Source organism: Microtus pennsylvanicus, chromosome 12 (genome assembly GCF_037038515.1).
Source record: "Microtus pennsylvanicus isolate mMicPen1 chromosome 12, mMicPen1.hap1, whole genome shotgun sequence".
Taxonomy (NCBI): Eukaryota; Metazoa; Chordata; class Mammalia; order Rodentia; family Cricetidae; genus Microtus; species Microtus pennsylvanicus.
The window spans coordinates 91779412-91806940 of record NC_134590.1 but is presented as its reverse complement, the minus strand read 5'-3'; the positions used below and the strand labels follow the sequence as shown (position 1 = coordinate 91806940).

The 27529-nt window shown below is 55.5% G+C and overlaps 1 protein-coding gene across 1 annotated transcript; it reads left to right on the top strand.

The window, feature by feature from the left end:
* The first annotated feature begins 17760 nt into the window (after window positions 1–17760).
* Window positions 17761–25346, top strand: LOC142832252 (3-galactosyl-N-acetylglucosaminide 4-alpha-L-fucosyltransferase FUT3-like). Its single transcript, XM_075942592.1, has 2 exons — window positions 17761–17811; window positions 21076–25346. Exon 2 carries the CDS (start codon window positions 21087–21089, stop codon window positions 22173–22175), a length of 1089 nt encoding a protein of 362 aa, XP_075798707.1. The 5' UTR covers window positions 17761–17811; window positions 21076–21086; the 3' UTR covers window positions 22176–25346.
* Window positions 25347–27529: the final 2183 nt, after the last annotated feature.

Genomic DNA, 27529 nt, shown 5'->3' with positions numbered 1-27529 from the left:
GTCAAAGGAAAAACATAAACATTTCATCTTGGTAAAGCCCCCTTGCGGGGGAGGGGCAGCACCTGCCCATTAACCGGAGGGAGTCATCGTCTACTGGGAAACTGAGGCACAGAACACCCCCCCTTCCAGTTCCTCTCTGAAGCAACGCCCCCCCATCCGCCCACACAGACCCAAGCTTTCCAGGAAGAGCTGGGTGGTCGGTAGTCTGGAGCCTGGGGGCTGTGGGCTCTGACCCTGAACCTCAGAAGGGAAGGTGTGAGGCGGGTAGTGGGAGGGGAGGGGGACATTCCGCCCACACGGAGGGGCCCAGTCGCTCTGGGGCCTGCCAGGCTGGCTGGAAATCCACAGACCCCACTCATTAAAGAAACAAAAAGCTGAACCTGCTTGTCTTTTTATATGTCTAAAATGTACTTTATGGTTTTTCTTTCTTTCTTCTTTTCTTTCAATAGGTAAAACAGACGTGGGCTACCCAAAGCTTCCTAAGCTGCCGAGAACAGACCTCAGCATCCCCTATACACACCTGCCACCAGTCCGGTGTCTTTGTGTTTTCTTTCCTCTGGCCTCATCCCCATCCTTTCCTGCCTGGCACACGGAGACCCACCTGCCTTTTTAATGGCAGCATACTATTCTAGCACTCTCTCCCATGCCTCTCCCCCACCCTCACTAAAGCCACATCCTGGGAGCTGCCCTGTGCCCACAACCTCTAAAGTGCTAATTAGCAAGCCAGTTTTCAGTTTACGGAGAAGCCGAGCCACAAGGATAAAGCTCCCGTAAGTCACTGTCCTTGTTCCTTAGTCCACGCAGGTCCCCAGCTTGCACGAGCGGCAATGTTTATTGCCACCAATGGCTAGTGTCCATAGCTGTCAGAAACCAAGGCTTGGCAGAACCCTAGAGTTCTCTATACCCCGCCTGACCGCCGCCACCCAACATCCACCCAGGCTTTCCCTCGCCGTGTGCATTTTAAGGGCTCCTCTAGTCTTTATGCCTGCTGGCTCCTGCTTAGACTTGTTTAGTATCCCACTTTCTGGGTAGACCACAGGCCGTCCCATTTGGTCTGGAAAGGACATGCCGGTATTGCTACCATTGTTCTTGCCTTTGTGCTCTGAGATCCGGCCTTACTGTGTAGCCTAAAACTCATCCTCCTGCCTCCAGGGTGCCGAGACGCCGGGTGTGTGCCACCACTGCCCATCTGAAGGACATCCTGCTTGCTTGCAAATCCTAGGGATTATGGAAACGGTTCCACAAACATCCGTGCACGTGGGTTTGGTGTAGGCACAAATCCTTTACCTCCTTTGGGTAAACACTAAGGACGTGACTGTGGACCCTGTGGGGAGTCATCGTTGCTCTCACCCCAGCAGCGTGGCAGGGTGTCCGTGGCCCCAGGTCCTCCATGGTATTTGGCTGTTGGCAGCACCTGCCATTCCCGCCCCTCTTGAGCTTTGGCTCCCTGGAAGCACAGGCATTATTTATGCCACTGAGGACAGTCACATTCCTAAGGTCACATGGCAGATGGACAGAAAGCCAGGATGTCCGAGTGGCACTATGGTACTACTGCCCACTGAGTACCCTCATATGCAGACGCCCATGGGTAACGGGTGTTGAAGCATGTGTCGGACTCACAGAAGAGGAGAACGTTAGAGATAGCATGGGAGAGGAGATGGATTTGAGGAGAGAAAGGGACAGGAGCAGCTGCTGGGGAGAGCCCTGGGTGCTGGTGCTCAGGTCCTTCTCTGGGCTGAGTCTCTTTCAAGTCCCCTGAATAGCTGTGAAGATCCAAATGCCGCATCTGGCACCTGTGCAGCCTCGCTCAGGGCCACAGCAATCCCTTCGGCAACTACGGGTCCAGGATCTGGTCCTCATCGGGATGATCTGGGGACAGCTGACGGCCATCTCTGGTCTCTTCCCTCTTAAAGAAAACTGGATGTGAGGAGGGGGAGGGGGCATGGACACTTCCTGCCCCAGACTGGCCCTCTGATGACAGTTGCGGACTCCCTTTCTTCCTAGACTGTGCTATTCCCATCTGACCCTGATTATCCAGCCACCAGCTACAGGAGTAGGTCTTCCCCATCCTTCCCCCGCCATCCTATCCCCCACCATCCTGCCCCAACCATCCTGTCCCCACCATCCTGTCCCCACCATCCTGTCCCCACCATCCTGCCCCAACCATCCTGTCCCCACCATCCTGTCCCCACCATCCTGTCCTCACCATCCTGTCCCCACCATCCTGTCCTCACCATCCTGTCCCCATCATCCTGTCCTCACCATCCTGTCCCCACCATCCTGTCCCCACCATCCTGTCCCCATCATCCTGTCCTCACCATCCTGTCCCCACCATCCTGTCCCCACCATCCTGTCCCCACCATCCTGTCCCCACCATCCTGTCCTCACCATCCTGTCCTCCTGTCCCCACCATCCTGTCCTCATCATCCTGTCCTCACCATCCTGTCCCCACCATCCTGTCCCCCCACCATCCTGTCCTCACCATCCTGTCCTCACCATCCTGTCCTCACCATCCTGTCCTCACCATCCTGTCCCCACCATCCTGTCCCCATCATCCTGTCCCCACCATCCTGTCCTCACCATCCTGTCCCCACCATCCTGTCCCCACCATCCTGTCCCCATCATCCTGTCCTCACCATCCTGTCCCCACCATCCTGTCCCCACCATCCTGTCCCCACCATCCTGTCCCCACCATCCTGTCCTCACCATCCTGTCCTCCTGTCCCCACCATCCTGTCCTCATCATCCTGTCCTCACCATCCTGTCCCCACCATCCTGTCCCCCCACCATCCTGTCCCCACCATCCTGTCCCCACCATCCTGTCCTCACCATCCTGTCCTCCTGTCCCCACCATCCTGTCCTCATCATCCTGTCCTCACCATCCTGTCCTCACCATCCTGTCCTCCTGTCCTCACCATCCTGTCCTCACCATCCTGTCCTCACCATCCTGTCCCCACCATCCTGTCCTCACCATCCTGTCCCCACCATCCTGTCCCCACCATCCTGTCCTCACCATCCTGTCCTCCTGTCCCCACCATCCTGTCCTCATCATCCTGTCCTCACCATCCTGTCCCCACCATCCTGTCCCCCCACCATCCTGTCCCCACCATCCTGTCCCCACCATCCTGTCCTCACCATCCTGTCCTCCTGTCCCCACCATCCTGTCCTCATCATCCTGTCCTCACCATCCTGTCCCCACCATCCTGTCCTCATCATCCTGTCCCCACCATCCTGTCCTCATCATCCTGTCCCCACCATCCTGTCCTCACCATCCTGTCCTCACCATCCTGTCCCCACCATCCTGTCCTCATCATCCTGTCCTCACCATCCTGTCCTCACCATCCTGTCCTCACCATCCTGTCCTCACCATCCTGTCCCCACCATCCTGTCCTCACCATCCTGTCCCCACCATCCTGTCCTCACCATCCTGTCCTCACCATCCTGTCCTCATCATCCTGTCCCCACCATCCTGTCCCCACCATCCTGTCCCCACCATCCTGTCCCCCACCATCCTGTCCCCACCATCCTGTCCTCACCATCCTGTCCTCACCATCCTGTCCTCCTGTCCCCACCATCCTGTCCTCACCATCCTGTCCTCACCATCCTGTCCTCACCATCCTGTCCCCACCATCCTGTCCCCACCATCCTGTCCCCACCATCCTGTCCTCACCATCCTGTCCTCACCATCCTGTCCTCACCATCCTGTCCTCACCATCCTGTCCTCATCATCCTGTCCTCACCATCCTGTCCTCACCATCCTGTCCTCACCATCCTGTCCTCACCATCCTGTCCTCACCATCCTGTCCTCACCATCCTGTCCCCACCATCCTGTCCTCATCATCCTGTCCTCACCATCCTGTCCTCATCATCCTGTCCCCACCATCCTGTCCTCACCATCCTGTCCCCACCATCCTGTCCCCACCATCCTGTCCTCACCATCCTGTCCCCACCATCCTGTCCCCACCATCCTGTCCCCACCATCCTGTCCTCACCATCCTGTCCTCATCATCCTGTCCTCCTGTCCTCACCATCCTGTCCTCACCATCCTGTCCTCACCATCCTGTCCTCACCATCCTGTCCTCCTGTCCTCACCATCCTGTCCCCACCATCCTGTCCTCACCATCCTGTCCCCACCATCCTGTCCCCACCATCCTGTCCCCACCATCCTGTCCTCACCATCCTGTCCTCACCATCCTGTCCTCACCATCCTGTCCCCACCATCCTGCCCCCACCATCCTGTCCTCACCATCCTGTCCTCACCATCCTGTCCTCACCATCCTGTCCCCACCATCCTGTCCTCACCATCCTGTCCTCACCATCCTGTCCTCACCATCCTGTCCTCACCATCCTGTCCCCACCATCCTGTCCCCACCATCCTGTCCTCATCATCCTGTCCTCCTGTCCCCACCATCCTGTCCCCACCATCCTGTCCCCACCATCCTGTCCCCACCATCCTGTCCCCACCATCCTGTCCCCACCATCCTGTCCCCACCATCCTGTCCTCACCATCCTGTCCTCACCATCCTGTCCTCACCATCCTGTCCTCACCATCCTGTCCCCACCATCCTGTCCCCACCATCCTGTCCCCACCATCCTGTCCCCACCATCCTGTCCCCACCATCCTGTCCCCACCATCCTGTCCTCACCATCCTGTCCTCATCATCCTGTCCTCCTGTCCTCACCATCCTGTCCTCACCATCCTGTCCTCATATCCTGTCCCCACCATCCTGTCCCCACCATCCTGTCCTCACCATCCTGTCCTCACCATCCTGTCCCCACCATCCTGTCCTCACCATCCTGTCCCCCACCATCCTGTCCTCACCATCCTGTCCTCATATCCTGTCCCCACCATCCTGTCCCCACCATCCTGTCCTCACCATCCTGTCCTCACCATCCTGTCCCCACCATCCTGTCCTCACCATCCTGTCCCCCACCATCCTGTCCTCACCATCCTGTCCTCACCATCCTGTCCTCACCATCCTGTCCTCACCATCCTGTCCTCCTGTCCTCACCATCCTGTCCCCGCCATCCTGTCCCCATCATCCTGTCCTCACCATCCTGTCCTCACCATCCTGTCCCCACCATCCTGTCCCCACCATCCTGTCCCCCACCATCCTGTCCTCACCATCCTGTCCCCACCATCCTATCCCCCACCATCCTGTCCCCACCATCCTGTCCTCACCATCCTGTCCTCACCATCCTGTCCTCACCATCCTGTCCTCACCATCCTGTCCTCACCATCTGTCCTCACCATCCTGTCCCCACCATCCTGTCCCCACCATCCTGTCCTCACCATCCTGTCCCCACCATCCTGTCCCCACCATCCTGTCCTCACCATCCTGTCCTCATCATCCTGTCCCCACCATCCTGTCCCCACCATCCTGTCCTCACCATCCTGTCCTCACCATCCTGTCCTCACCATCCTGTCCTCACCATCCTGTCCTCACCATCCTGTCCTCACCATCCTGTCCTCACCATCCTGTCCCCACCATCCTGTCCTCACCATCCTGTCCTCACCATCTGTCCTCACCATCCTGTCCCCACCATCCTGTCCCCACCATCCTGTCCTCACCATCCTGTCCCCACCATCCTGTCCTCACCATCTGTCCTCACCATCCTGTCCCCACCATCCTGTCCCCACCATCCTGTCCTCACCATCCTGTCCTCACCATCTGTCCTCACCATCCTGTCCTCACCATCTGTCCTCACCATCCTGTCCCCACCATCCTGTCCCCACCATCCTGTCCTCACCATCCTGTCCCCACCATCCTGTCCCCACCATCCTGTCCTCACCATCCTGTCCCCACCATCCTGTCCTCACCATCCTGTCCTCACCATCTGTCCTCACCATCCTGTCCCCACCATCCTGTCCTCACCATCCTGTCCTCACCATCCTGTCCCCACCATCCTGTCCCCACCATCCTGTCCTCACCATCCTGTCCTCATCATCCTGTCCTCACCATCCTGTCCTCCTGTCCTCACCATCCTGTCCTCACCATCCTGTCCTCACCATCCTGTCCCCACCATCCTGTCCCCACCATCCTGTCCTCACCATCCTGTCCTCATCATCCTGTCCTCACCATCCTGTCCTCCTGTCCTCACCATCCTGTCCTCACCATCCTGTCCTCCTGTCCTCACCATCCTGTCCTCACCATCCTGTCCTCACCATCCTGTCCCCACCATCCTGTCCTCACCATCCTGTCCTCATCATCCTGTCCTCACCATCCTGTCCTCACCATCCTGTCCCCACCATCCTGTCCCCACCATCCTGTCCTCACCATCCTGTCCTCACCATCCTGTCCTCACCATCCTGTCCTCACCATCCTGTCCCCACCATCCTGTCCCCACCATCCTGTCCTCACCATCCTGTCCTCATCATCCTGTCCTCACCATCCTGTCCTCACCATCCTGTCCCCACCATCCTGTCCCCACCATCCTGTCCTCATCATCCTGTCCTCATCATCCTGTCCTCACCATCTGTCCCCACCATCCTGTCCTCACCATCCTGTCCTCATCATCCTGTCCTCACCATCCTGTCCTCACCATCCTGTCCCCACCATCCTGTCCCCACCATCCTGTCCTCACCATCCTGTCCTCATCATCCTGTCCTCACCATCCTGTCCTCACCATCCTGTCCCCACCATCCTGTCCCCACCATCCTGTCCTCATCATCCTGTCCTCATCATCCTGTCCTCACCATCTGTCCCCACCATCCTGTCCTCACCATCCTGTCCTCATCATCCTGTCCTCACCATCCTGTCCTCCTGTCCTCACCATCCTGTCCTCACCATCCTGTCCTCACCATCCTGTCCCCACCATCCTGTCCCCACCATCCTGTCCTCACCATCCTGTCCTCATCATCCTGTCCTCACCATCCTGTCCTCCTGTCCTCACCATCCTGTCCTCACCATCCTGTCCCCACCATCCTGTACTCACCATCCTGTCCCCATCATCCTGTCCCCACCATCCTGTCCCCACCATCCTGTCCCCACCATCCTGTCCCCACCATCCTGTCCTCACCATCCTGTCCCCACCATCCTGTCCTCACCATCCTGTACTCACCATCCTGTCCCCATCATCCTGTCCCCACCATCCTGTCCCCAACATCCTGTCCCCACCATCCTGTCCCCACCATCCTGTCCCCACCATCCTGTCCTCACCATCCTGTCCCCACCATCCTGTCCTCACCATCCTGTCCTCACCATCCTGTCCTCACCATCCTGTCCCCACCATCCTGTCCTCACCATCCTGTCCCCACCATCCTGTCCTCACCATCCTGTCCCCACCATCCTGTCCCCTCACCATCCTGTCCTCACCATCCTGTCCCCGCCATCCTGTCCTCATCATCCTGTCCTCCTGTCCTCACCATCCTGTCCCCCACCATCCTGTCCCCACCATCCTGTCCCCACCATCCTGTCCCCACCATCCTGTCCTCACCATCCTGTCCTCACCATCCTGTCCTCACCATCCTGTCCCCACCATCCTGTCCTCACCATCCTGTCCTCACCATCCTGTCCCCACCATCCTGTCCCCACCATCCTGTCCCCACCATCCTGTCCTCACCATCCTGTCCCCACCATCCTGTCCCCACCATCCTGTCCCCACCATCCTGTCCTCACCATCCTGTCCTCACCATCCTGTCCTCCTGTCCTCACCATCCTGTCCTCACCATCCTGTCCTCCTGTCCTCACCATCCTGTCCCCACCATCCTGTCCCCACCATCCTGTCCTCACCATCCTGTCCCCACCATCCTGTCCTCACCATCCTGTCCTCACCATCCTGTCCTCCTGTCCTCACCATCCTGTCCTCACCATCCTGTCCCCACCATCCTGTCCTCACCATCCTGTCCTCACCATCCTGTCCCCACCATCCTGTCCCCACCATCCTGTCCCCACCATCCTGTCCTCACCATCCTGTCCTCACCATCCTGTCCTCCTGTCCTCACCATCCTGTCCCCACCATCCTGTCCTCACCATCCTGTCCTCACCATCTGTCCTCACCATCCTGTCCCCACCATCCTGTCCCCACCATTCTGTCCCCACCATCCTGTCCTCATCATCCTGTCCTCACCATCCTGTCCCCATCATCCTGTCCTCACCATCCTGTCCCCATCATCCTGTCCTCACCATCCTGTCCTCACCATCCTGTCCTCACCATCCTGTCCTCCTGTCCCCACCATCCTGTCCTCACCATCCTGTCCCCACCATCCTGTCCTCCTGTCCTCACCATCCTGTCCCCGCCATCCTGTCCTCACCATCCTGTCCCCCACCATCCTGTCCCCACCATCCTGTCCCCACCATCCTGTCCCCACCATCCTGTCCCCACCATCCTGTCCTCACCATCCTGTCCTCACCATCCTGTCCTCACCATCCTGTCCCCACCATTCTGTCCTCACCATCCTGTCCCCACCATTCTGTCCTCACCATCCTGTCCCCACCATCCTGTCCCCACCATTCTGTCCTCACCATCCTGTCCCCCACCATCCTGTCCCCACCATCCTGTCCCCACCATCCTGTCCCCACCATCCTGTCCCCACCATCCTGTCCTCACCATCCTGTCCTCACCATCCTGTCCTCACCATCCTGTCCCCACCATCCTGTCCCCACCATCCTGTCCTCACCATCCTGTCCTCCTGTCCTCACCATCCTGTCCTCACCATCCTGTCCTCATCATCCTGTCCCCACCATCCTGTCCCCACCATCCTGTCCCCACCATCCTGCCCCCACCATCCTGTCCTCACCATCCTGTCCTCATCATCCTGTCCTCACCATCCTGTCCTCACCATCCTGTCCTCACCATCCTGTCCTCACCATCCTGTCCTCACCATCCTGTCCCCACCATCCTGTCCTCACCATCCTGTCCTCACCATCCTGTCCTCACCATCCTGTCCTCATCATCCTGTCCTCATCATCCTGTCCTCACCATCCCCACCATCCTGTCTCCACCATCCTGTCCCCACCATCCTGTCCCCACCATCCTGTCCTCATCATCCTGTCCTCACCATCCTGTCCTCACCATCCTGTCCTCACCATCCTGTCCTCACCATCCTGTCCTCACCATCCTGTCCCCACCATCCTGTCCTCACCATCCTGTCCTCACCATCCTGTCCTCACCATCCTATCCTCACCATCCTGTCCTCACCATCCTGTCCCCATCATCCTGTCCTCACCATCCTGTCCTCACCATCCTGTCCTCACCATCCTGTCCTCACCATCCTGTCCTCACCATCCTGTCCCCACCATCCTGTCCCCACCATCCTGTCCTCACCATCCTGTCCTCACCATCCTGTCCCCATCATCCTGTCCTCACCATCCTGTCCTCACCATCCTGTCCTCATCATCCTGTCCTCACCATCCTATCCTCACCATCCTGTCCTCACCATCCTGTCCTCACCATCCTGTCCTCACCATCCTGTCCCCACCATCCTGTCCCCACCATCCTGTCCCCACCATCCTGTCCCCACCATCCTGTCCCCATCATCCTGTCCCCATCATCCTGTCCTCACCATCCTGTCCCCACCATCCTGTCCCCACCATCCTGTCCCCACCATCCTGCCCCCACCATCCTGGGCCACCCACCCTGCCACCCCACTAAGAATGTGGAGAGGCTGTGAGTGACAGGCTGTGGAGTCCGGGTGGCCTGCTCCTCCCTCCCACGCAGCTGGTCTCCGCGGCACATGGAAAGCCCATCAGCAGTCACCTGACTGACACCTAGGAGGCCCCTCTGAGCCTCTCACTAAACACCACAAGGTCTGCTTTTCTGCATTGAGACAGGCTCTTGCACAACCACCCAGGCTAGCTTGGCACTTGCAATTCTCCTGCTTCAGCCTCCTGTCTGGATGGCAAGTACTTGCCACTGCACGGGGCTCGGGCCTTGCCTAAGCATGGATGGATGACTCTGGGAGCTGCAGCTGCCTGACTTGGGGTGCAGGAGTCAGGTTGAGGAACAAGAGAGGGACCTGGGCCTTGCTCCCTCCGTCTGCTGGAGACTGAGAGGGAACAAAAGGTCGCAAATGTGTGCATACTGGGACACACTCGATGACTGACAGTCTGTCACGAATGCAGGGTCACCTCTACATCCTTCTCCAGGCAATCTGGATCTGAGCCACAGGGGAGGAAACTTAGGGACCCTGGTAGAGCAGAGGCTCCATCACACCTCCGGGAATTTGCCCAGAAAAACCCAAAGCTACTGAGTTTAAAGTTCAGAGGTGGAGCTCCTACCTAGAATCCCTCAATGAGGGGCTGGGGGCGTGGTCAAGGGTGGAGCCCCTCCTAGAATCCCCAGTGATGGGCTGAGGGCGTGGTCATGGTGGAGCCCCGCCTAGAATCCCCAGTGAGGGTTTGGGCGTGATCAGGGGCAGATCCCTCAAGGCCCTGGGTCCCTTAGGCGGCATATCACCAGAGAGAAGGGACCCTACCATCCTCCTCTTCTGAAGAGTGGCCGCAGCAGGGTAGAGGGCCCTCTGCCTCCCCAGGTCACTTTACTGTGGTTCTCCAGCCTTCAGAGAGCTGTCAAAGGCAAGGCTGCAGCCTCTGGACCCTGGATCGAATCCGGGCTCTGCCACTTTGTGCACGCATGTGACTCTGAGACCATTACTGTCTCTGTGCCTCAGTTTCCCTGTCTGTCAAATGGAAATAACAGGCCAGCAATAGCTGTGCCGACACCGGGTGGCTTGGTGGCTGACACTGATTTATGCTGGTGTCTGCCCGCCACGCCATACAGTGTGCTGCTTAGGGGCCCCGCCAGGCCCCGGCCTCCCTCCTGGCCGGCGGGGAGGGGCTGAGCGGGAAACAGGCTAATTTTAGTTCTGATGACACCCCCCTGGCTGCCAGCCTTGTGCAAACATCCCCAGCCAAGCGTCCCCCACCCCCAGCCCGCCGCCGAGGAGCTGTTTATTCATTCTTGTTGGCCCAGCTTGCCTGTGCCTGCCACCCAGGACTCTGTCCAGAGCCCGTGTCCCACCGTGTCACCCCGGGGGGGGGCGCTCACCTGAGGCTTCTGCAAGGCCTGGAGACTGTCCCAGCCCACTCAGACATTGTCCCTTCAGGGTCCTTCAGGTCCAGGTCGTGCCCCACGGGTCTGGGGGAAGAGTCTGTCGAGGCGAGGAAGATTTGGACTGGATCTTTGACTGCCTATCCATTCATCCATTCGTTCGTTTGTGCAGTATATTTCCAACTCTGTCAGGGGGCACTCCAGTTGTCAACGACAGAGACAAAGTAGCTGACGAGATGGGCAAGCTAGGATAAATGAGGGACTAGAACGCAGCCCCGAGGAGAGGCTAATTTCCCTGTGTAAATCCGGTCTCAAGTAGCCCAGGCTGGCCTCCAGCTTGCTCTGCAGCTGGGGAGGAGCCCTGGGGCCCCATGCATGCTGGGTAAGCGGCGGTATCCACGGAGCCTCAAAGCCCGGCAGAAATGCGAGGCACTGGTGCGTGTCGGGGCACGTGCAAATATCCTGGGGTCAGAATGCTGAAAAAGCAAAGGGTCCTGGGATGGTCGGGAACGGAGGCCGGCACATACCCAGCTACCCTGTTACCATGCCAACTTGGGAGGTGACGGGACTGAGGACCGCAGTTGGGCTTGCTAAGTCTCAGTAGCTGGCAGGTGGATTCCAGCTGTAAATGAGGGCTTCCGGAACATTCTGAGAGTCCCGGGAGGGGAAATTATGGCTCTCAAGAGAATGCTAATGGGGCTGCAGGGCGGATAGGGACAAATGCCAGAGTGTCTTCAGCACGTGGCATCTCCATACGTTCCCCGCGGTGCTGGGCCTGTTGCCCAGGTTGTTGACATGACATTCTAGATTTTTTTTCTTTTACCCGAGTGTGGGACAGGTGTCCTAGAAAAAACAAGTCGCCCAAATAAAAGCCCTGAAAAAACCCCGTGCTTTTAACCTCTTCCTCACAGCCTAGCTCTTCTCCTTCTGGCAAAATTCTTGACGACTTTTTTTTTTTTAACTTTTCAAACCACCATACCTCGACTCCCCAAAACCTGCCGGAGAGAAAGGCCCCTTTGTTCTGGCCCTGCACGGTCTCTGGAATTTTTTCTGCCAGGTACCTACAAGGTCTTGTTTCTTCTCACACTCCTTGGCAAGGGGCTTTTTCTTTCTTTTTTCTTTCCCTCTACTTGACAAAAGATGTCCTGGTGACATTTATTTTCAGAAACTGGAAATCAAGCCTGCCTGGCCCGCCTCTTCACCCACTATGAGCTGAAACTTAAGCTTCGTGAACCCGGCGGGTTTGGGGTGTCAGGGCAGGCAGACCCCGACGTGCCAGGGGCCCCAGGGTGAGGACAGGATGGGGGCGGGTGGCAAGGCCATGCCAGGTTTCTGTCACCTGGATTTTCCCGGGCTCCGGGTGCATTCCACCGCCCCCAGCCTGGAGAGAGTCAAGGAGAGGTTGAGCTCTTATGTGTGTGTATATATATATAGACAGGGTCTTTACATTTCCCTGACTGCCCTGGAACTCAGTCTGTATTCCAGGCTGGCCTCGAACTCACAGAGATCCTCTTGCCTCTGCCTCCTGAGCACTGGGATTAAAGGGGTGCACCACTACTGTCCAGCCAGGCCTGTTCTTAACAGTAATGCGGGAGGGGACACCGAGGCCATGTTTCTTGGCTCATGCTCACAGTGGCGTAGGAAGACATGTGAAGGCCTTTCAGGTTCTCGGATGGAGAATTACTAAACCCCCCACCCCACAGATCACGCTGGCACAGACTAGGCAGGGTACGTTCTGAGAAGTTCTGGGATGACCCCCAAAGTCACATAGCTTTCAGGGACAGGTCTATACCCCAAAGTCAAGAGACCTGAGGGAAAATGGATCCAGATTTCAGACAGATCACCTGTTAGGTACTGCAGGGCTAGGAGTGTAAATGAGAATTTCTGGAATGTTCTAGAACACTCTGTGTCTGGGAGGATTGCTACTCTCAAAAATGAAGAATGCCAGGTGATGGTGGCGCACGCTTGCGATCCCAGCACTCTGGAGGCAGAGGCAGGTGGATCTCTGGGAGTTAAAGCCAACCTGGTCTACAGAGTGAATTCCAGGACAGCCAGAGCTGCTACACGCAGAGGGACAATGGGTTTGGATGAGCCTCAGTTTCCCCACTTTCACAGTGAACGCACAGCGAAGCCAGAGGCACGTATTCATTTGGCCCAGGTGGAAAGCCAGAAGGAGCCCTGACAGCTGACAACGTGGGGGGCCAGGGTGCTCTGACAAGCCCACCAGTGACCCCAGGCCTGAGCCAGCTCCTGCGTACCCATGGCTCCTGAGCCACCCACACAGCACACCTGGCTCCCGGCGTGCGGGAGGGGCGAGGAGGCCACGGCTGGGGCTTGCTTGAACAGCAGGGGAAGAGCAGGTCCTGGGTCCATGGGGGATGGGCATGGGTTTGAACCACAGGGTGGTGAACAGTCCCCAGCCTGGGAACAGACCCCTCCACCATTGCAGCCCTCCAGGTCTGGAGGATGAAGTTCCAGCAGGTTTGTAAGCTGGGGCTGAGGGGAGCATTTTAGGGCCTGAGGAGACCTAAGACCCTCAGAACACATGGATGGCCCACCCCAGCCTGGAAGTTGGTCCCAGCTGGCCCTGAGCCTGGGGGAGGGACTTCCAGGGGCCCTACTCTGTACATTGGCACCTTTCACTCAGAGAGGGTCAGAGGAAGCCTCTGGGCTCACAGCACTCTGGGGAGGAATGCTGGCCCCCAGTTGCTGGACAGGCGTCCCCTGACCCCAAGGACTGGCCCTGTCACGTCAGTGGCTGGTCCCTCTGCCTCTCTCAGGTTCTTGACCACTTTGCCCAGCTGTGTGACTAAGGTGGGGACCAGGAAGATCAGGCAGAACAAACATTTCTGTAAAGGAAACTGTACAGGTGGTGTGCAGGCATAAAGCCGCAGTGGTGTTGGGTGGCGGCTTGAAGGATGGGGCAGGGTGCTCAGCAGAGAGGTGCCTCCTGCCGTCAAAGGGCTAGGGCAAGCAGGGCAGTGGTGATGCACGCCTTTAATCCCAGCACTCTGGAGGTAGAGGCAGGCGGATCTCTGTGAGTTCGAGGCCAGCCTGGTCTACAAGAGCTAGTTCCAGGACAGGCTCTAAAGCTACAGAGAAACCCTGTCTCAAAAAGGGGGGGGAGGGGCTAGTGGACGACTCCAGGCAGGATGCTTACAGTCCACACCATGAGGACCTGAGTTAGAATCTCCAGAACCCAAGGAGAAAGCTACACTTAGTGGTGTGTGCACCTGTAACCCAGCCCTGGGGTAGACACAGGAGGATCCCGGGGCTTGTTGACCACTGGCTCAGCTCAGGCCAGTGAGACCCTCAGAAAACAAGACAGAACAACTAGGCGGACAGCCAAGGATGACATCTGGTCTTCATGCGTGTGCGTGCACACACACACACACACACACACACACACACACGGCTGCTGGCTCATTTCCAGTCATGCTCACACACTCGTATATGCATTTGTGCACGTGCACACACACACACACACACACACACACACATGTACACACAGGAATACAGGTCATTTCCAGGCACTCAGGCACACATACATGCATACATAGGATTTCAGAATAATTTCTAGTCATGTACACACACACACACACATGCACACACACATGCACTCGTGTGTGCACAAACATGGACAGATGGCATTCTCTGGGACGGGTCAGAAAGGGCCTGATGGAACAGAGGTTCTGAACCCCAAGCCTCCCTTATCTACAGTTGAGATTCAGAGTTGGGGCTCAACTAGGACCTGGGCTCAGCCTAAATTAGGAGTTAAACAATGATCAGGGCTCAGCCTGGGGTCAGAGACTCAGCCTGGGGATCAGGGTTCAGCCTAGTATTCTGGTACTGTCCTTGGGGACATCACCTTTCCACCGTCCTGGTAGCCTGGCCTTCACCACCGTGCTGGGCGGCACCCAGGGGCTTCCAGGCTCAGCAGGTTGGGTTTAGGAGCGTGGAAAATTCCTGCCAGCCCTGGGGCCTGCTGGATCTCACCCACTGTAGCCCACACCCCACAGTGACCTGCTGATGGATGCCTCTCGCTCCAGGGACTTTAGGGGCCCTCACACCTGGGTGCTGGTGTGTGATGCCAGCACCCCCACAATCCATCTGGCCATGGGTCAAATGAGAGAGTCTCTTTCTGCCAGAGGCAGGTGGGATACCCGGAGGCCACCACATACCTCCTCTGAGGCAGAAAGGCCTGCTGGGACGGCCAAGCTCCCTTTGTGGCTTTGGGGACATCTAGAAATCAAACATCCCCTGCTGCTATTCTTTGGATTGGCATGCTGTGTTGAAGAAGCTGGAAACAGAGCCCAGCTCAGGCTGCCTCTGTGACCAAAAGTCACAACCGCACATATAGACTACACACCCATCTTAAATGACAAGAGCCCTTTGGCCTCCACTGGCTCATTGCATTCATGCCGGGCGGTGGTGGTGCTCGCCTTTTATCCCAGCACTCGGGAGGCAGAAGCAGATGGATCTCTGTGAGTTCGAGGGCAGCCTGGTCTACAGAGTGAGTTCCAGGACAGCCAGCACTGCACAGAGAAACCCTGCCTGTCTCAAAAATGAACAAACAAGCAACAATTATCAACAACAAACCCCAGATAAGTAAATAATTCATTTTTATTCTGTGAAATATGATCGAGTATTTCCCAGCCCTTCTGTCTTATCCTCCTTAGCCCAGGCAGAAAAAGCAGGCTGAGCCATCCTACACCCAGGGAACTCAGAAAACTGCAAGGACAGGGGAGTTATAGGCTGGGGAGGTTTCCTGGAAGAGGTGCCTACCCACAGAGACTGCAGAGTCCAAAGCTCACCCATCCAGTGCCTGACCACGGGCCTATGTCACCGTGACATTAAGACTGACCGCCCAGAAGTCAGACTAATCCAGCCAGAGAGAGGGCAAGAGAGCCGTCACTTCCTTCAGCAAACCAAGTCCTGGGACCCCACCCACCTGGCACGGTGAGACTCGGGGTGACACAAAGCGGAGCAACTCGGTAGAGTGGAGATTTCCACCAGTGGTTCCTGTCCCTGGAGCAGACAGATTCGGACTAAAAAACCAACCGTCCAGAACACGTCTCCATCCACTAGGAGAGGAAAAAAGTTTTCCCAGATAGCCAGAGCTCGTGGAAGGAGACACTGGTTTTACAGTCACAAGCACGTGACCTTCCTGTGCCAGAGCCCCTGCCTCTGCCAGGGTCAGCCACTGACACCACAAGCCTCATAGGATAAAAGGGCAGATTATTGAATCTACTCTGAAAAGAAAAAGGGAGGATATAGGTACGATAAGACAAAAAGACAGATTACAGAATCTACTTTTATTTTATTTATTTATTTATTATATATACAATATTCTGTCTGTGTGTATGTCTGCAGGCCAGAAGAGGGCACCAGACCTCATTACAGATGGTCGTGAGCCACCATGTGGTTGCTGGGAATTGAACTCAGGACCTTTGGAAGAGCAGGCAATGCTCTTAACCACTGAGCCATCTCTCCAGTCCCCCAGAATCTACTTTTAAAAAGCAACTACTAGTAGTTTTAAATGTTCTACATTGGATTGGATTTTTGTATGTTGTATACAAATTTTGTATATTGTTACAAATTTGAGATTAATTTTGTTAGAACATTCTGTACATACATTTCTACTCTTGTTCAAGGTGTTATACCTATGCAACTCATTCAACAATGTAATGCAAATTTCTAGACCTTGAAAATTATTATTACAAACTGTTTAGGGTAATAAGGAAATACAGGGTTAGTAATTAGTCACCTAGTATAATTGAACTTATGGTCACATTTAGGTATGCTTTCAAGGTCAAACAAATATATATTTTAGATAGACAAGTCATCTTCAAATGCTTCAGAGATCTACAGAATATGGCATTTAAGATGTTTTAATAACCTATGTTCTCTTTTGTGACAATGAGACATGTCTGCTCCTGGCAGCACCAACCTACTTCAGAGAAAATAACGGACATCAAAGAAACTCCATGGGGAGTTTACTTTCTTTGTGGCAAAAGTAAATCACTAGGGGCTGGAGAGATGGCTCAGAGGTTAAGAGCACTGACTGCTCTTCCAGAGGTCCTGAGTTCAATTCCCAGCAACCACATGGTGGTTCACAGCCCAGCTATAATGAGATCTGGTGCCCTCTTCTGGCATTCAAGCATACATGGAAGGAATGTTGTATACATAATAAATAAATCTTATTAAAAATAAAAAGTATATCACTAAGCAAGAAAATGCCCTTGCCTTAACTGCTGACGGTATGCTGTCCTAATAGGGCAAGCAGGACACAGAAGAAAGTGACTGCTAAATATTGTCAAGACAAGGAGGGACAGTCCTTCAGAACGTCCTGCTTCACAGAAAAGTCTATCGGATATTCTAGGCCTGTAGAGCGAAGATGGATGCCCCAACATTGCAGAGGAACCTTGGGTGTGTGTCCAGGCAGCCAGCTGATTCTGTCATTTCTCACATTTTTTGGAAGTCGCTTGCTTGCACTTTCTGCTTACTCAGTTTGTGTTTATTTGTATTTTAATAAGTAAAGCTTACCTGAAGTTCAGAGAGTAAAACAGCCACACTGATCAGCCTTACAGACCAGGCACCTCAGGAGTGGTAGCTCAGAGGCTGGCTCTTAGCCAAGCAACCCGGACCAAAGATAGAGGTTGGACCTTAAACTTAGAGCACCGTTCATCTGGAAGCTGTGGGCTGGGTCATAAAGAAAACAATTGTAATACACTTCCTCCTTCCTTTCTTTCGGATCATCATCATTCTGAGAAGGATCCTGCGCTGACCAGGTCTGGGCTGCGGCTGCTTCCTGCTCCAGGTAAGGCCATTTGGGAAGACCATTTCACCTAGCCTACTCGGGAGCACTTCTCTTGGGAGAAACCTCTTTAGCCTGTCCTTCCTCTTGTCTACCCTTAACTGGCTTACATTTTATTCCCAGTAAAGCCGGGGTTGGCCCAGGACTGATGGCCCAGAGCCAGCAGTTCATACCCACGGGCAGGGGCTTAGCAGTGGCGGGGATCTGGGTTTGTGGAGCAGGAAGCGGGTCCTTGACTTCATGCTGACTCAGGTCTGGTCTGGAAGTCAAACCATCCACGGGCCATCCTGGCCCTCGCCCCGTTTGTTCACACATGACAAAGAAGGGACGATCCCAGATGTGGGCTGTGTCCATTTGTGTCTTAAGTTGTTGCCGTTGTTTTTATTTTCTTTCTGAGGGTCTCACATAGCCCAGGCTGGCTTCAAATTCCTTACGTAACCAAGGATGACCCTAACTCTTGATTGTCCTGCCTCTATCTCCACCATGATTGTTTTGGGGGACAGAACCCAGGGCTCCCTGTGCTGGGTGAGCACTGCCCACAATCCCTACTCCTCATTCTCTGTTTTGTTTGGTCCGAGATGGGGTCCAGGTTAGCCCGAATGCTCCTCTTTCCTGCCTCAGTGTCTGGAGTGAGTGCTGGGATCATGAGTGTGTTGCCATGCCAGGGTGAGAATTTACGGCGATCTCCCCCCACACTGTTGGTTTTTGAGACAGGGTTTTTCTGTGTAGCCCTGGCTGTCCTGGAACTCACTCTGTAGACCAGGCTGGCCTTGATCGAACTCACTGAAGCCCACCTGCCTCTGCCTCCTGAGTGCTGGGATTAAAGGCGTGTGCCACCACCACCTGGCGTTTCTACTGACACAGGAAGTCACCCTCCTTTGTCCTCTTCAGGTGGCTGTGTAAGTCGTCACTGCCTGTCCCTTAGGGCTGCCCACACCAGAACCATGTGACACTGGCGTAAAAACCAAACATTGTAATCTGAGGCACATAATCCCTCAGAGTAAAAAACAGCAGATTTGAGGGGATCCACCCAAATTCAAAGCTGGGCCAACTTGTCACGCTGCTTTCTTTCCAGACACCTTGCTGGGGCCCAGATGGGAACATCACCCACCCACCTGCCAGGGTTTACAGCGCACAAACCTCCAATTCAAATTATATATGGCAGGAAATGTCAACAAGATCACTATGGGATGGAGCACCCCCAGGACCCCATAGTGAGGGTTTGGGGTGTGGTCAGGGTGGAGCCCCGCCTAGAATCCCCCCGTAAGGGTTGGGGCGTGGTCAGGGGTGAAGCCCCTGCCTAGAATCCCCAGTGAGGGGCTGGGGCGTGGTCAGGGGTGAAACCCCCACCAAGAAGCCCCCAGTGAGGGGTTGGGCGGTGGTCAGGGTGGAGCCCCGCCTAGAATCCCCAGTGAGGGACTGGGGCGTGGTCAGGGTGGAGCCCCACTTAGAATCCCCAGTGAGGGGCTGGGGCGTGGTCAGGGATATTTTACTATTTGTGTTGCGTGCTTGTGAGTGCAGTGCCTGAAGAGGCCAGCAGGGGGCTCTGGGTCTCCTGGAGCTGGAGCTACAGGTGGTTGTGAGCTGCCTGCTGTGTGGGTCCTGGGAATGGAACCTGGCTCATCCACAAAAGCAGCCTGTGCTTGTAACAATTCAGAAATCTCCAGTTCCAAGTATCAATATTTACAGGATTTGTAATGCAGGCAGGGAGGAACCGCACAGCACCCAAGGTGGCCAAAATAGGGAGATCACAATGGGTCTGACGTTAACCCTGGGATACGTGAGGCCTTATTGGAAAAATCCAAGAAATAAAGGCTGGGGAGCTGGCTGAGTCTATAAAGTACTTGCCACCCTGAAATTAGGACCTGAATTCAAATCCCCGGTCTTATATAAAAAAGCCAGTATATACCTCAAATCCCAAGGCTGGGGAGGTGGAGGCGAGAGAGGATCGCTGGGGTCCCAATCAGGTGAACCATCAGGTTCCGCCTCCCATCCAAGTACTAAGTATTAACCGGGCCCAACCCTGCTTAGCTTCCGAGACCAGACGAGATCAGGCACGTTCAGGGTGGTATGGCCAAAGACGACTCCGTCTCTAAATAGAAGGCAGGAAACAATTGAGGAAGATGTCTGACAGGGACCTATGCAGCCCCCGACAGCCACGCTGAAAGGGCTCTGTGGGTTCCTCGTTAGAAGGCACCTATAGACCCGAACTGTCTGTGGATTGGGCTGACAACTGATAAATGGGGGGCAGTTGGGGTAGAGGAATGCCATTCTCTGAGCCTCAGTTTCCCCTTTTGTTAGACAGACGGTTCCAGGGTGTATAGGTCAGAGACGGTACGTCTCTGAGAGCAGAGGTCCCTGAAGAGCATCATCTCCTGGGTGAATGAATGTGGGACCCTCTTCCACAGCCTCAAGCCTTACCATATCACCCTTCCAGCCAGAATCCTGGAACCGAAACTCCAGAGACGTCTGTGAGATTTTCTGTTCGGGTCTAACTTCCCTGAAACTGGAGAAGAAACTGGGAAGAGGTGGAACCCAGGTGGGACCAGAGTAGAGAGAGGGTCATTTCTCCAGAATTAAGAAAGAGGGGGGCCGGGCGGTGGTGGCGCACGCCTGTAATCCCAGCACTTGGGAGGCAGATGCAGGCGGATCTCTGTGAGTTCGAGGCCGCCTGGTCTACAAAGGGAGTTCCAGGACAGGCTCCAAAGCTACAGAGAAACACTCACTGTCTCTAAAAAAAAAAACCAAAAAAAAAAATAATAATAAAAAAAAAAGAAAGAGGGGGACCCACAGGGGCAAGACCTTGGGTCTCTGGATTTTTTTTTTTTTTTGATTTTGGTTTTTTCGAGGCAGGGTTTCTCTGTGGTTTTTTGGAGCCTGTCCTGGAACTAGCTCTTGTAGACCAGGCTGGTCTCAAACTCACAGAGATCTGCCTGCCTCTGCCTCCCGAGTGCTGGGATTAAAGGCATGCGCCACCACCGCCCAGCTGGGTCTCTGGATTTTTGCTCTAAGTGTCATTGTTTGAGTTCTGTCTTCTGACATAGATGGAACGCTAACAGCGTCTATCAAGACTTAGTTGGGCATAAGGGCACATGCCTGTCATCCCAGCACTCGGAAGATGGAGGCCAGAGATCAGGCATTAACGTCATACTTGACGACTAAGCTATTATAGGCCAGCGTGGGCTACATGAGACCCTTTTGAAAATGTCTAATGACCGTGAATAATAACGTTGGGCCTCATGTTCCTATCCTTCCCTCCCTTCCCAGGTCCCCAGGCCATGGATATACCCCGAGCAGTAAAGGCGCAGTGTCCCTGGCGCCCATGCCTCTTCGGCCTGCTCCTGCAGCTGCTCTTTGCTCTGGGTTTCTTCTCCTACACCCGAGTGTCCTATGACCGACCTGGACCCCCAGCTCCTGGTCACTCCCCGGGACCAGCCTCCACCCCGACTCCCCCTGCCCCCAGACCCCTCCTCATCTTACTGTGGACATGGCCCTTCCACACACCAGTGGCTCTGTCGCCCTGTTCCAAGATGCTCCCGGGCACCGTCGACTGCCAGCTGACCGCCAACAGGAGCTTGTACCCCCAAGCAGACGCGGTCATCGTCCACCACCGCGAAGTCAGCGCCAACCCCGGGTCACAGCTGCCACCTCAGCCGAGACCACCAGGCCAGCGCTGGGTGTGGTTCAGCTTGGAGTCGCCCAGCCACTGCAGCCATCTGTCAGCCCTGGATGGTTACTTCAACCTCACCATGTCCTATCGCAGTGACTCTGACATCTTCACGCCCTATGGCTGGCTGGAGCCGTGGCCGGAGCCTCCAGGCCAAATCCAGGTCAACCTGTCTGCCAAGACTGACCTAGTGGCCTGGGCTGTGTCCAACTGGAACTCCAAGTCGGCCCGGGTGCAGTACTATGAGAACCTTAAGAGTCACCTCCATGTCGATGTGTATGGCCGAGGGCATAAACCGCTTCCCCAAGGCAACATGACAGAGACACTGGCCAGATACAAGTTTTACCTGGCGTTCGAAAACTCCCTCCACCCAGATTACATCACAGAGAAGCTGTGGAGGAATGCTCTGGAAGCCTGGGCCGTGCCTGTGGTCCTGGGGCCCAGCAGGAAGAACTATGAACGGTTCCTGCCCCCTGATGCCTTCATCCACGTGGATGACTTCAAGAGCCCAAGGGACCTGGCTCGGTACCTGCAGGAGCTGGACAGGGATAGCCTGAGCTACCAGCGTTACTTTCACTGGAGGAAGACGCTCAAGCCTCGCTTGGGGAGCATGGCCCTGGCCTTCTGCAAGGCGTGCAGGCAGCTGCAATGGGACCAGAAGTACCAGACAGTCCCCAGTGTGGCCTCTTGGTTCCACTGAGGTGGCTGGCCAGAGTCCTGCAGGCAGTGTCCAACCCAAAGTCACTGTCTGTAGCACCTACGTGACAGACACCCCCCTTTACCTGGGACCCCTTAATGGGCACCTTAGCTTCTCAGAACCTTGGTTCTGAAGTCTTCATCTAGAACTTTGACCAATGTGGGTGTGGGTAGCTAGAAGCCTGAGCCATAGGAAGAGAACCTGCTGCTGACACACTCTGCTCCAGACAATGACTTCCCAGGTCCCTCCCACTCGTGGGTAGGGGGTCTGCCTCAATTGCTTGCTGTGTTTATGAAGCAGCTATCCCTGCAGCGGCAGCTGTGGGTGTGGAACAGACACAGCCATCTACACGAGACCTTATTCTATGAGTCTCACTCAGGGTGGGAGTTGGTGTGATCGGGAGGCTCAGCCCTGTGGGTGGCCCTGTGTGGCTCCTCAGCCTGGGTGCAGAGCTGAGGCTGTGGAGACGCTCTGTTTACGTTTCCATCTCCGGTAGGTTCCACCCTGCTCTGCGGCTGGCATGCTGGAAGTGGGTGGGAGACAGGACGCCAAGGTCCCCGCGGGCCTGGGTGGGAGCTGCTTCCCTGAACACAGGGACACACACCCACCTGGGCAAGGGAGCCTTGGGGAGCACAGCTTTGGACTTCCAGACCAACTCTGAGGCTCCATAGTCTGACCACACTGGGGAAACTGAGGCCAGGAACAATCACTACCAGTTACTGGGTTCCACGGCACATGGTGGTTCTGGCCTTTCAGCCACCACTAGCTGATTCAGATGAAACGGAATGGGAAATCCATCTCCTCACTCCTGGTGTCTCCAGAAGCTGGGGTGCTGGACAGAGCTCAGGGGCAGGAGTCTGAGTCTAACCTTGGTTCCGGGGTCTTTATCTAGAACTTTTTCTCCAATAGAGAACACCCATGGGCTGGGGCCAGCACCACGTCCTGCAGGGCAGCGGGAGGTCTTGCTGCAAATATCTGGGTAAAGAGGGGTGCCTATTGGAGCCCCCACTCTGGAGCACGGGGCAGAGGTGCATCTTCATCCCACTGACCACTGGGGAAGCTGGACAGGGACAGAAATCCCTAAACCCCCAACCTGAGAGTCTGTAGATGCCAGGGTCATAGCAAGCTGGGATCAAAGTGTCCTCACCCTTTGTGAGGTTCACCACAGAACCTCATCTCTGGGAACACAATACTGCTTGGCACCCTTCAGGCCTTCCAAGGGTCAATGTGACACCAAGGCAAAGACACTTGCACCCTAGGCCATTGTACCCCTGTCCTTCCACATCCAGACAAGGTTTTAGGGTACAGGATATGGGTCCTTGGGGACCCAGCTGTGCCCAGTAGATGCCAGCTTGGACTGGATGGGGGCTGACACCCAAACCAGACCTGTCCCCTGCCGGTGGAAGGAGACAGTCAGTGCCATGGGAGCCAGTCCAGTGTAGGGGTCCGGGGTGCACTCAGACAGCGGCAGAACGGTCCTGGCCTCCACTCGTGGGCCCCAACCGGTATCTGTCACAAGTGGCTCGAATGAGCACAGGAAAGGACGACATCACTGTCCCCTCAACTTATTTTCTCTGTAGGGGTTTGGTTCGAGTCTCGGGTGAGTCTAGAACTCGAGACATGGCCAAGTTTGGTCTCGAACCCCTGATTCTTGCGCGCCTCCCGAATGCTTAGATGACAGGCCTGTGCCAGCCCACACCGGTGCCACTACACCCAGCCTCAGCCTTCGCTGTCATCTGCCTGTGTGGTCTCTAGCGTGTGCAATCCGCGCATGCACGCGTGCCAGTCCCTGCTGGGGTAGAAGCCAATGGCGTTGCCTTTGGGGAATAGGGTCTCTGGCTGCACCTGGTGCGCTCTCCTTCCAGGATGCTGGGTTTCCGGGAGCTCCCCAGTCCCCGGATCCTGTCATTCCCAGGTCCCCAGCCTCCTGCAGCTTTTCACGTGGGCCCTGAAGATCCAAGTCAGGTCCTCGTGCTCGCAAAGCAGATGCGGAACGCACTGGGGCACCGTCCCAGCCTTCTGGTCTCCCTTTTCTCCCAGGACACTAGGAAGCCTCCCACTTCCGCCATCGGGCGAGGCCTGCAGGCAAGCGCACATGGGTATGGCGGCACTGTCTGCCACGCCCAGGAAGGAAACCCACACGCACGTGGACGTGGGCTTGCACGTGCACTCACCCCCTGCACATACATTGCCTGTCTGTGCTGACACTGCCGGCCTGAGAAATTCTCAAAGATCTGCAGCTTCGAATCTATCGTTCAGCCTGCTGAGGATCTAGAGAGACAGACAGTTCAGGGGTGAGGGATCCCTACATCGCACCCTACCCCCACCCTGCTGCAGTGCGCACGTGCCCTTAGGGCCATGCCTAGACCCCTGCCCCCAGTCGGCTCTTCACCCTCCCATCCCGGATGTTGACCTCCCTGTATCTGGGCCCCAGTGTGGCTGCCATTGCCCCTGCCCTCTCTCCAGATCCGTCTAGTTGGGCACAGTGTGCCTGCTCTAGGAGGGAATGCCTTTTTCACTTTTGTAGAAATAAAGGGACCCAGTAGCACGTGTCCCTCACCCTGACACTTGAAAATTTGAGGCAGGAGAATTGGGGGAAGTTTGCCAATGGCAGTTTGGAATGGAGCGACCTTTTGTGTTTTGTTTTTAATCCTCCAAAAAAAGTTGAGTCAGGTGGATCTCTGTGAGCTCAAGTCCAGCCAGGTCTACACAGTGAGTTCCAGGTCAGTCGAGCTACAAAAATAAAGAAACCCTATTTTAAAAAAGAAAAAAAGAAGACATGTGGGGCCTCCAGGTGGCTCGGTGGGCCAAGACACTTAAGGCAGGGTAGCCCAGGCTAACCTGGAATTCTCTCTGTAGCCCAGGCTGGCCTCTGCCTCCCGAGTGCTGGCAGTAGAGGTGTGTGACAGTGTGCCAGCACACCAACACTTGCTGAAGTCTATCCTTGACTACTGACAGATACCATGTGCCTTAGGTGTTGCTGTAACAACACCATGGCCATAGCGACTCTTATAAAAACAAACATGTAGTTGGGGCTGGTTTACAGTTCAGAGACCGAGTCCATTGTCATGGTGATGAAGGGACACATGGTGGTGCAGCAGAAGTGCCGCTGGCGCTGGCACTGAGAGACAGAAAAGGCAAGTGCGTGTCTCTCTCTGTGTGTGTGTGTGTGTGTGTGTGGTGAGAGAGAGAGAGAGAGAGAGAGAGCGTGTGAGTGCTGGTGCATGTGTGTGTGTGTGTGTGTGTGGTGAGAGAGAGAGAGAGAGAGAGCGCGAGAGAGAGAGAGCGTGTGAGTGCTGGTGCGTGTGTGTGTGTGTGTGAGAGAGAGAGAGAGAGAGAGAGAGAGAGAGAGAGAGAGCGTGTGAGTGCTGGTGCGTGTGTGTGTGTGTGTGTGTGTGTGTGGTGAGAGTGTGAGTACGTGAGTACGTGTGCGTGTGTACACGGTGCGCATACATGGGCGGGTGCGTGTGTGTGTGTGTGTGTGTGTGAGAGAGAGAGAGAGAGAGAGAGAGAGAGAGAGAGAGAGAGAGCGTGTGAGTGCTGGTGCATGTGTGTGTGTGTGTGTGTGTGAGAGAGAGAGAGAGAGAGAGAGAGAGCGCGTGTGAGTGCTGGTGCATGTGTGTGTGTGTGGTGAGAGTGTGCGTACGTGAGTACGTGTGCGTGTGTACACGGTGAGCATACATGTGCGGGTGCGTGTGTGTGTGTGAGAGAGTTCGCGTGCGTGTGAGTGCGGGTGCGTGAGTGTGTGTGTGTGTGTGTGGAGAGAGTGTGCGTACGTGAGTACGTGTGCGTGTGTACACGGTGCGTGTGTACACGGTGCGCATACGGGTGCGTGTGTGTGTGTGTGTGTGAGAGAGAGAGAGAGAGAGCGGGTGCGTGTGTGTGTGTGGTGAGAGTGTGCGTACGTGAGTACGTGTGCGTGCGTACACGGTGCGCATACATGTGCGGGTATGTGTGTGTGAGAGAGTTCGCGTGCGTGTGAGTGCGGGTGCATGAGTGTGTGGGTGTGGAGAGAGTGTGCGTACGTAAGTACGTGTGCGTGCATACACGGTGCGCATACATGTGCGGGTGCGTGTGTGTGTGTGTGAGAGAGTTCGTGTGCATGTGCGAGTGCGGTGTGTGTGTATGTGAGAGAGAGTTCGCGTGAGTGCGGGTGCGTGAGTGTGTGTGTGTGTGTGGAGAGAGTGTGCGTACGTGTGCGAGTGCGGTGTGTGTGTGTGTGGTGGTGTCAGGTGGTGGCGCACATCTGTCACACACACACACACCCCACACTTGAGGAGGATCTGTAGTTCAAGCCTGCCCCATAGAGCCGACCTGGCAAAGTTAATATATCAGGGGCTGGGTACTCATAATGCTACTGCAGAGGACTTGTGTTTGGTCCCAGCACAGACACCTGCCCATAACTCCAGAGACCCAACAGCTTTGTGATCCGTGGGTTCCCATGATCACGTGCACACACCAGCGAAGGCAGGTGCACGCAAATTTTTTTTTTTTTTTTTTTTTGGTTTTTCGAGACAGGGTTTCTCTGTGGTTTTGAAGCCTGTCCTGGAACTAGCTCTTATAGACCAGGCTGGTCTCGAACTCACAGAGATCTGCCAGCCTCTGCCTCCCGAGTGCTGGGAATGCAAATTTTTTAAAGGCAAAAATTCCATATCCATAAGAATGAGGGTTCACCATGTGAGTAACTTAAGAGTAGCCTACCACAGAACCCTGTGTGGGCCTAGAGGCGTGGTCAGGGTGGAACCCCGACCAGAATCCCCCAGTGAGGGGCTGGGGGCGTGGTCAGGGTGGAGACCCTCCCTAGAATCCCCCAGTGAGGGGCTGGAGGAGGGGCTCAGCCCCCCATTACTTGCCCCAAACCCTAGGTTCCATCCCTGACAGAAGGAAAGAACAGCTTTAGGAAGGAGATGGCAATGAGGTTGCTACCAGCAGCCGTCCCTGGCTGACTGTCACAAGAACATTCTCCTCTCCCCAGTTGCACCACAGTTCACCAGGCCCACGATATTCCCACGTGTGAGCCATGGAGAAAGTTATTTACCTGTAAGTGCACACGCCTTTGGGTTTTTTAAAAGTATGTTTATTTATTGTGTGCATGTGTCTGTTCATTTATGTGTGTATTTTTTTTTGTTTTGCTTTGTTTTTTTTGAGACAGGGTTTCCCTGTGTAACAGTCCTAGCTGTAGTTGTAGACCAGGCTGGCCTCGAACTCCTCGAACTCTGCCTCCCGAGTGTTGGGATTAAAGGCGTGCGCCACCACCGCCCAGCTGTGTGTGTGCATTTGTATGTGTTTGCGTGTGTGCATATGTGTGTACTGGTGTATGAGTGTGTGATTGTATATGTATGTGTAAGCGTGTATGT

Bases quoted from the DNA above. Each gene is read 5' to 3' on its own strand.
- LOC142832252 (XM_075942592.1), top strand. From the start codon at position 21,087: ATGGATATACCCCGAGCAGTAAAGGCGCAGTGTCCCTGGCGCCCATGC.